The sequence below is a fragment of the Copadichromis virginalis genome, linkage group LG14 (genome assembly GCF_057382275.1).
Source record: "Copadichromis virginalis isolate Kocher_CV1m ecotype Utaka linkage group LG14, C_Virginalis_male_GT1.1, whole genome shotgun sequence".
In the NCBI taxonomy this organism is placed as follows: domain Eukaryota; kingdom Metazoa; phylum Chordata; class Actinopteri; order Cichliformes; family Cichlidae; genus Copadichromis; species Copadichromis virginalis.
In genome coordinates, this window is record NC_140631.1 from 29,294,356 (window position 1) to 29,304,367 (window position 10,012).

Below are 10,012 nucleotides of genomic sequence, written 5' to 3' on the forward strand. Positions count from 1 at the left end.
TCCGCCAGCTGTGGACTGCATGGTACTGACAAACGTTGGACAGACTGTTTGCCCTGCACAGCCCCAGCCGTTGCATCCCGAGCCGACTGTGTGCCCTGTGCAGCTACAGTTAGCGTCCGCTGAGCCAAAGGTCTCCGCACCAGCTGGCTCTGCATCTGTCTCCGCTGGGGGTTCAGGAGGACCCCTCCAGCAGCTCCTTGTCTCCGCTGGCGGCTCTGCCCAGCCCGGCCAGCACCTCCTCGTCTCCACTGGGGGCTCAGGTCAGCCCGGCCAGCACCTCCTCGTCTCCGCTGGCGGCTCAGGTCAGCCCGGCCAGCACCTCTTCGTCTCCGCTGGAGGGTCCGAGGGGCCCGTTCAGCCACCAGCTGCTTCACCGGCAGCCTCGTCCACGTTTGCAGCAGCCGTGTCTTCACCCACGCTAGCTGCGGCCTCCGTGTCTCTGTCCACATCTTCGCCTAGTCCAGCTTCAGCCTGTGCTTCGCCTGGTCCGGCCCCGTCATCGCCTGGTCCGGCCCCCGCATCTCCCACGCCCGGTCCGGCCTCTGCATCGCCTTCAATGTCGGCCGGTCCGGCGTCGGCCTCTGCCTCTGCAGCATCGCCTGGTCCAGCCTCAGCCTCAGCCTCGGCAGCATCGCCTGGCCCAGCCTCGGAGTCTTCGTCCTCGTCTGGCCCAGCCTCATCGGAGTCTTCGTCCTCGTCTGGTCCCGCCTCGACTGGTCCCGCCTCGACTGGTCCTGTGCCCACCGGGCCTCGGCCAGTACGCCTGGCACTGGAGAGCCGCCGCTGCCTTCCGCGCGGCCGGCCTCCTGAACTGCTCAGTCGTCTCCTTCGCCGCCGCCGCTGCCTTCCGCGCGGCCGGCCTCCGGACCAGCTCTGTCACCTGTGCCACCCGCCCGGTCGGCCCCCCGACCGTGTGACCCGTGAACTTTTATGCCGGTGGGCTCTGGGTCGGCCCCCTGAACTTTATTTGAACTATGGTCTTGTGCTCCTGTGTTTTCTGTTCGTTTTTGTTTTCTGTTCCGAGCCCTCCGTCCTGGGCCCCCGCCGCCCGCCCTGGGTCGTTTTCTGTTTGGTTTTTGTTTTCCTGTGTTTGGGCTGTCTGGAGCCAGCCCTTATGGGGGGGGGGTGATGAATGAATGAATGAATGAATGAATGCTTTATTGGCCATATGCAGGTTGCCCCACAGAGGAATAGGACCCCCCCCCCCCCCCGACTTACACACACAACAACAAAGACATCACATGGGAATACAGTCGGAGATCGGCAGCGTTGGGAGAATAACACTGAAAAAATTACACAACAATGGGAAGAGTACAAGAGGAAAAAAAGAGACCTCTTCACACGCTGGGCAACCTATGGGAGGACAGCATGAGAACAGGAAACAAAAAAACTCCTCTGCACAGAGAGCACATTAATGTCCACATCACAACATCAGAGCACATGACAAGCCACAGGGGATGGATAGGGTGGTGGGGGGTAATCCGAAGGAACACAGCAGTCGTCCTGCACCATGCTATCATTTCAGCGCGGCACACAGACCTGCTGTCTTCCCCCGCAGGAACAAGCATCGAAGGCGTTTGGAAGGGAGGGGGATGAGTGCGTGCTTATCAGTGTAAGGGTGTGTGTGCGTGTCCAGAGTTCAGCGGAGACAGTGTCCTTCGGCCTATCAGGCTAAGTAAACAGTCCTCCAGCCGATCCAGGTGTCCTTCATGGGATGGGAAGAATAGTCATCACACAGTCGTTATCAGGGAGTTGTTTTGGTGGGCTCCAGCCTTGGGCCTGAGCAGCTGGCGCCATGGTGTCCAAATGTAGAATATTGTTGATTTCTCCTTTATGCGAGCAGCGAATTTAGCACTCTGACACTGGGGCCTCGATTTCCCGTTGGAGCGCTGCGAGCCTCCCCATGATGGTATCAAGCTTCTGTTCCGTGGTGTTGTCATTCTTCTGATTCTGAGACCCCACAGCTGCAGTGAGCCGTTCTGCGATGTTATCCAACTTCCGCTCAAGGGTGTTATTGTGAGCAGGCCCCTCTCTGATGTATCCCATCATACGCTCAATGGTGTTAGTTTGAGTCTTCACGGCAGCTGTAAGCGTCTCCAAGGTGTTGACCATGCTGCGTTCGGTGTGGGAGGCCGCGCCTCGTCCCATCGCTTCAATTCCAGCGGTCAGCTTAGGGGGGGTTTGAACAGCTGGTTCCGCTCTCTTATTTCTCCGATAAGTCAGGGCCAAGCCAGCTCCGATCAGCAAGAACCCTGTTATCATGGTTCCGAATAGGTAGATATCCTCAGCGTCCTCGATAGACAGTCCCGCCAGGCACAAGATCCTCCAGGTCTGCCACCCATCCATCGTGTATCCGGCAGGGAAAGTCCCTCCAGGGCACTCGGGCTCTCCCGAGCCCAGACTTCTCGTTGAGAAGAGGGTGTCAATAGCGTTCAGAGACCAGTTGATCAAATCCATAATTCTCTGTTAGGTTTTAGAGAACGACAGTGAGAGACTGTTCAAGGGAAAAGTAGTGCACGCGAGACAAGACAGGACACAAGAGGCTAAGCAGGGAAGATAAGGGGAAGGAGGAGAGGAGAAAAGTGCGACCGCCTTCACCGAGAGCCAAGTAAGAATGTCATGTGATGTCATGGTCCTGGGCCGTGTTGGCCCACAGTATTCTTAGTTCTCTTGTATTTTTGTATTTAGTTCCCTGTTTAGGTTCTGTTTCCTGAGTTGCCCTGTTATGTTGTTCCCTGTGTGTTTTCCCTTCGTGGCTTTTACCCCCTGTGTGCCCCTCTGTGTATCTGTGAGCCCTCGTCTCTCCTTATGTTTTATTCCATGTTTCCCCTGCCCGTTATGTCTGTGTTTTCCCCGTGCTCTCTCTCCTCCTGTCTGAACCTCTGTACTTCCTGTTTGACTCTGCCCGTCTCCCGTCAGTGTTATGTTCACCCCGCCCTGTCTCGTTATGGTTATCTGTGTCAGCTGTGTTCCCCGTGTGTTCCCACTTTCCTCGTTAACCCTCTGTGTATTTCTGTCTGCGTCTCCCTCTGTTCGGCGTCGCGTTCTCCCTCATTGCTGTGTGGATTCCCTGTGTCTCCCTACGAGTGTTAGTTTATTGATTCCCAGTTTAGTTGAGTTCTGTATTTCCTATGTTCTGCCTGTCAGCAATAAAGCTGCTTTTGAGTTCATCCCCGTGTTTGTGAATCTTGCGATTGGGTCCTCCTCCAGCCTGCCACACAGCCGATCCATGACACACTCACCTGGACACTGATCTCCCTTGCTCTCCACCAGCTGGTAGCCATTCAAGGATTCAAGGAGCTTTATTTGTCATTCGCATCACATGTTAACATGAGGTGGAATGAAATTATGTATACATGGTCCTGGAGTGAAAGGAAACAAAAATAATGAAGAAACAGAATTTTTTTTTCAAAGTAATAAATAAATAGTTGGGGGGGGGGGGTTTGTTATTTGTTTTTTTTTAACAAACAGAAATGACAAGTAATAAGACAATACAATAAATAATACCATAAGTAGAGTGCAACAACCTGACTACCAGTATGGAGTATGGGTATAGAGTGTGGGTATAAATATGGGTGTAAATAAATACTTTAGCTGCAAAGGGCATGATGACATGCATTGATAAAGTTACAGTGTCAATAAGTGTCAAGTAGTGGTTAAGGTGCTACAATAACAGTTCTTGTCCATTATGCACTGAGAAGTCTCACAGCTTCTGGAATGAAGCTGTTTCTCAGTCTGGTGGTTTTGCATTTAATGCTCCTCAGCCTCCTGCCTGAGGGGAGCGGGACAAAGAGTGTGTGTGCTGGGTGAGTGGAGTCCTTCATGATACAGGTGGCCCTCTTCCTGCATCTGGAGGCTTATATGTCTGTGACGGTTGGGCGGCTGCCTCCGACAACTCTTTGTGCAGCCTTCAACACCCTCTGTAGAGCTTTCCCCTCTGCCACAGTGCATTTTCCGTGCCACACGTTGATGCCAGAGCACAGAACATTTTCTACCGCACATCTGTAAAAGGAGATGAGGACTGAGCTCTCCATTCCCACACGCTTCAACCTCCGCAGGAAGTAGAGCCTCTGGTGAGCCTTCCTGATCAGGCTGGAAGTGTTGTTTTTCCAGGTGAGGTTGCTATCCAGGTACGTACCCAGGTACTTGTAGCTGGGTACTACTTCGACTGCAGATCCTCTAACGTGCAGGGGTGTGTGTGTGTGTGTTCCCCTCCTGAAGTCCACAATCATCTCCTTCGTCTTCTTCTAATTTAAGCAGAGATTGCTTTGCCTGCACCAGTCCTCCAAGTGTTCCACCTCCTTCCTTTAGCCGGTCTCATCATTGTTTGTGATGCAACCAACCACAGCTGTGTTGTCTGCAAACTTTACAATATGACAGCTTGGATGGTTGGGTGAGCAGTCATATGTAAGCTGTGTGAACAGGAGGTGCTTTAGCACACAGCCCTGCGGGGAGCTAATGCTGAGGACTCTGGAAGGTGAGGAGACATTGTGGATCCTCACAGACTGTGGTCTGTTGGTCAGGAAGTCCAGGACCCAGTTAAAAAGAGAGGAGCTCAGTCCCAGGGCCAGTCCTCACAGTCTGGCTTGCCTGTCTCCCTGCCTCGGATCACTATTTTTCTGGACTCACCCGGGCCTCCTCTTCCCCCCTCCTGTTTGACTACACCTGCAAAACAATGCCTCTCCTCCATCAACTCTTGCACCACTGTTCCATTCGTCGAGCTTCGCCACCCACGGCCCATGACCCTGGACATGCTAGTTTAAGTTGGATAAACTCCACATTCTGGCTTCAGCCTTGACTGGGGTTTTGCAGGGGAGGGGTGGAGCAGTGGAAACAGGCTGTGGTGGCAGGAAGGCTAACCTACACAGCTGATAACCATCATCTAATCATACCTCCCCTATTTGAGTAGGATGCCAGCACCTGATGAGAGAGCTGTGCTAGCTGAGCCAGAGTGGAGGCAACTGGAGAGATGCCCAAGCAGAAATCATGAAAAACTCTGACAATAAACACTTACTTGTCTTGGAACACTGTGTGCATAGGTTCCTTTTGTGTGAAAAGAACAAATTAAAAAAAAAATTCTGACAATATGGAAATTTTATAGTCCAAGACAGCTAGATTTGACTTAATATTTTATTTTAACAAGGTATTTTCATCATAAACCTTTCTGTACATGAATCATATTTTTGATGTGTATTTCATACATTTGTTGAACCATAAAAATATTCAGTAATCTTTTACATCTGTTAAAAAGAAATGAAATTAACAAAACACACACACAAAACAAAGTTCTTGTTATCTACTAATTCACTTTTACTGTTTTCTAAGTCTGCCCTGCCCCCTTTTCCCAGATGGGTGGGCTGCAAGATTATCTAACACTGTATTCCAATAAAAAGGAATGACAAAACAATAAAACCTGATTACTAGGCTCAGAAAACCAGAAAGCTGCCATGTGGTTATTATTTCAAACCAATTTGCTCTTGCTTGTTTTACTATATTTCTACTTTTCTTATGCTTTATTATCTTCTGTATTTCCCAGCTCTTGTCAGTTACAAGGAGAATTTCATCTAAATGGGGTGCACAAGACTGGAGATGTAATTCTGGGTGGACTGTTTCCAGTCCATTTTTTTAAAAGTGTTCCTGACCTGTCTTTTATCTCAGAACCACAACAGCCTACATGTCATGGGTAAGTATGGCCAGGGGGGAATGAAGAAAAGAAAAAATTGTGGGAAATGAGTTCCATTGTATTTTATAACTAAAGTATTAATATCATCATGCAAGTTTCTTGACCGTCTGCTGTTATTTTTTCATTAAAATGTCCTTTTAATTGTTTTCATTCAGTGTCTGTATTTTTTTTGTTAATTAATTTTGCACTCCGTTTTCCAAGTATCTTGTTTTTATTTTACAATAATTAACTTTTTTCTTTTTTTAGATTCTATGTACAAGGATTTAGGCTGGCACAAATCATGGCTTTTGCTATTGATGAAATCAACAAAAACTCTGAACTTTTACCTAATGTGACTTTAGGATACAGTCTTTATGACAACTGTGCTGAACTTGGAATTGGATTCCGAGGAGCATTGTCATTAGTCAATGGTCAAGAGGAACAAATTATATTGGATCATGCATGTGCTGGAAATCCTCTAGTCATAGGGATTGTGGGTGATTCTTCCTCTACACGTTCTATTGCTATCTCCAGCGTCTTAGGTTTGTACAGAGTACCTATGGTAAGTTCTCAGTTTAACCATAGCATGTTATTGTTGGTTGAATTAACTGTATATTTAATACAATATAAAGCTTGCATTTTTGACAGGTGAGTTATTTTGCCACATGTTCCTGTCTGACTGATCGTCAAAAGTATCCATCCTTCTTTAGGACAATACCAAGTGATGCTTTCCAGGTAAACATCACCAAAATTAAAGCAATAAAAAATAAAGAACTAAAGTATATTTAAGGATATACCTGATGAATACCTGTTTTCCAACAGAATACATAATGATGTGCTGTAAAGCTGATGAAAAGTAACTCTAATGAAAGATTTTTCTAGACTATGCACCTCTGTTCTAATCTGTATTCACATAGGTACGTGCTATGATCCAGATTCTAAAACATTTTGGCTGGACTTGGGCAGGTTTGCTCATCAGTAATGATGATTATGGACATAATGCAGCAAGATCCTTACAATCTGAGCTCAGTCGGTCTGGTGAAGGTTGCCTGGCGTACTTTGAGGTTTTGCCTCGGGACAAAAACACAGATGAAGTCAGGAGGATTGTGAATGTCATGAAAAAATCCACAGCTCGAGTTGTAATTGTCTTTGCATATGAGAGTCACATACTAAACCTTATGAATGAGGTCTGGCTTTACAACAATTTTATTATTAATAATTATAAAGATTTGAATTAACTATAGTGTGTAAAACATTTTGTATGTTTGTGTGAATGAGTAAAGAAATTAAATCATGTGGAATTATTTTGCAAGAGAAGCAATTCAATGGCATGATAATGTCCCTAAAGTATTTGCCAGTTTCAATATTTGGTATATTACAATGCACAGGTAGTGACACAAAATGTAACAGGCCTACAGTGGATGGCCAGTGAGGCCTGGACAGCAGCTGCTGTGCTCCAAACACCTCAGCTTATGCCATACCTGGGTGGTACACTGGGTATTGCCATTCGCCATGGGGAAATACCAGGGCTCAGGGAATTCCTGTTAAAAATACGTCCCACTCTACATTACAACAATAGCTATGGAAATAGCATGGTGAGGTTTTTACATTTAGTATGGTATGTGCAAGAACTAGATATTATCATAATTTATATTTATAAAATCTAAATATTTCAGGTGAATCAGTTTTGGGAATTCACATTTCAGTGCAGATTTGCACCAGCTCCACCAGGCTGGCTGGAAGGTGGAGGTGCATTATGCACTGGACAGGAAAAGCTGCAAAATGTGGACAATGAGTTCTTGGACATTACCAACCTGCGGCCTGAGTATAATGTGTACAAAGCTGTTTATGCCCTGGCATATTCCATTGATGACATGCTACGGTGCAAGCCAGGAAGAGGGCCTTTCAGTGGGAACAGCTGTGGTGCTTTGCAGTCACTGGAGCCATGGCAGGTGTGATATCAGTTTACAGTCCACCTAACTAAACAAATTGTTTGCTTGTAATTACTTTCAGGGTGACATTCATCCTGTGGGATTAAACAAAATGCCATATGTTTTACTGGTTAAACAGCTGGAAGGAGCTAAAAGGATTTTCTGTACTCCTGATAGTGTAGTGCTTCGTATATTTAGATCGGAGAGATCATTGACCTTTTGTGATATAACTTGTTCTTCCTGTAATTTCTATATTTAAATAAAATAGGCATAATGACCTCTGAATAGTATGCCACTATTTCAATGTGAAAAATAATTTATTTCTGATGAATCACTTTTTTAACAGCTTGTTTATTATGTACACATACATACAGGTTATTAGTGAAATACCTTGATTTCTATATTTAAATATAATGAGTCCAATAGTTTATTTTATTTTTTTAACAGCTTGTTTATTACTTGGAAAGGGTGAACTTTACCACACCATTTGGTGATGAAGTGTCATTTGATGAGAATGGTGATGTGGTACCAATTTACGATGTGATGAACTGGTTGTGGCTCCCTGATGGAAGCACTGAAGTTCAGAATGTGGGTGAGGTTAAAAGGTCAACTTTCAAAGGTGAAGAACTCATACTTGATGAAGACAAAATCTTCTGGAACTTTGATTTGAAAAAGGTTATACGTTTCTTAGACTTTTACATTGTCACATGTATAGCATATGTAATTTTGGCAAGTAATGTTTAACTTTGTCCAATAGCCACCTCGATCAGTATGCAGTGAGAGCTGTCCTCCTGGTACCCACATGGTGAGAAGGAAGGCGGAACCCAAATGCTGTTTTGACTGCATCCCTTGTTCTGAGGGAAAAATTACTAATAAAAGCAGTAGGTGTTTATCTTTCAACATGGCATATTTATTTTTTTCTTTGAAATATAATATGCATTTCACCATCTTCTTCTTTTTAAGACTCATTTGAGTGCACCAGTTGTCCAGAGGATTTTTGGTCAAACCCCCAGCGTGACTACTGCGTTCCCAAGAAGACAGAGTTCCTCTCCTACCATGAGCCTCTGGGTATTTGTTTGGCAGCAACTTCACTGCTGGGCACACTCATTTGTGCTGTTGTTCTAGGGATCTTTTTCTACCATCGCAGAACACCTATAATACGTGCCAGCAATTCAGAACTTAGTTTCCAGCTATTGTTGTCACTCAAGTTGTGTTTCCTGTGTTCACTTCTGTTCATTGGACGACCCAGGATGTGGACATGCCAACTCAGACATGCAGCATTTGGGATCAGCTTTGTGCTTTGTGTCTCATGCATCCTGGTAAAAACCATGGTTGTTCTGGCTGTGTTCAAAGCCTCCAAGCCAGGAGGGGGAACCAGTCTGAAGTGGTTTGGTGTTATGCAGCAGAGAGGAACAGTTCTGTGCCTTACATCTATTCAAGCAGCCATCTGCACTACCTGGCTTGTTTCTTCCTCTCCAACTCCATATAAAAACACCCAATACCAAAATGATAAGATTGTTTATGAGTGTACAGTTGGGTCCACTGTGGGTTTTGCAGTGTTATTGGGTTATATTGGCATTTTGGCTGTCCTCAGTTTTCTTATTGCATTCCTGGCAAGGAATCTCCCTGATAGTTTTAATGAGGCCAAACTCATCACATTCAGCATGCTAATCTTCTGTGCTGTGTGGGTGGCCTTTGTTCCTGTGTATATCAGCTCACCGGGAAATTATGCAGATGCAGTGGAGGTATTTGCCATCCTGGCCTCAAGTTTTGGACTCTTGATCACACTGTTTGGACCCAAATGTTACATAATCCTGATGAGACCGGAGATCAACACAAAAAAGGCCTTAATGGGTCGTGGTGCTGAATCGTAAAAATGTTTCCACATAAATTAAAATGCATGCATGAAAATAAATACATATAAATTAATAAATCATGAATATATAAATAATTAGATTCATGCAAGACTCATATTGCTTATACTTGTATATCTTGTCTTTCTAAATGTGATGTATATTGACTAGGGTTTATAATACTCTTATATGAATTTGAAAGTATCAACAACAGAAATAGTAGATACAAAGAAGCTTTGACCCATTTTTCAAATAAATGAATTTTATGCAAGGTTGTTAGAATTTTAAACTTTATGACCGGTTCAAAAACTGCAGGACACCTTCAGTGATCTGCAGTGAGTATATGGTTTTAGCGACTTTTAAATACAAGGATTTTTCATTTTTGAGCGCTAATTTTGGATTACAAGCAATTGAGACATTTGGCTTTCACTATTATGCATTCATACATATCATAGCAGCTATTTTCTTTCTTGCTTTCTTGCTTGACCTGTTTGAATCTCACCTGATTTGAATTGCGCATTCTGATTGATGGTACTGTGACGATAGAGGAGGGTTTTTTTCACCCG

General features: G+C 45.1%; 1 protein-coding gene across 1 annotated transcript; it reads left to right on the forward strand.

Moving 5' to 3' along the window:
• The first annotated feature begins 191 nt into the window (after window positions 1-191).
• LOC146694232 (extracellular calcium-sensing receptor-like) lies at window positions 192-9,467 on the forward strand. The gene is made up of 10 exons (XM_085478724.1): window positions 192-241; window positions 5,537-5,683; window positions 5,930-6,224; window positions 6,311-6,397; window positions 6,580-6,849; window positions 7,051-7,257; window positions 7,339-7,614; window positions 8,041-8,268; window positions 8,351-8,474; window positions 8,557-9,467. Exons 3-10 carry the CDS (start codon window positions 5,964-5,966, stop codon window positions 9,465-9,467), a joined length of 2,364 nt encoding a protein of 787 aa, XP_085334850.1. The 5' UTR covers window positions 192-241; window positions 5,537-5,683; window positions 5,930-5,963.
• The last annotated feature ends 545 nt before the right edge of the window (window positions 9,468-10,012 follow it).

What these genes read in the sequence shown, in the direction of transcription:
- LOC146694232 (XM_085478724.1), top strand. Translation starts at nt 5,964, where the DNA reads ATGGCTTTTGCTATTGATGAAATCAACAAAAACTCTGAACTTTTACCT. An exon ending in TACCAAGTGATGCTTTCCAG is followed by an intron (nt 6,398 to 6,579) that starts GTAAACATCACC and finishes GTATTCACATAG; the next exon opens with GTACGTGCTATGATCCAGAT. An exon ending in TACTAAACCTTATGAATGAG is followed by an intron (nt 6,850 to 7,050) that starts GTCTGGCTTTAC and finishes TACAATGCACAG; the next exon opens with GTAGTGACACAAAATGTAAC.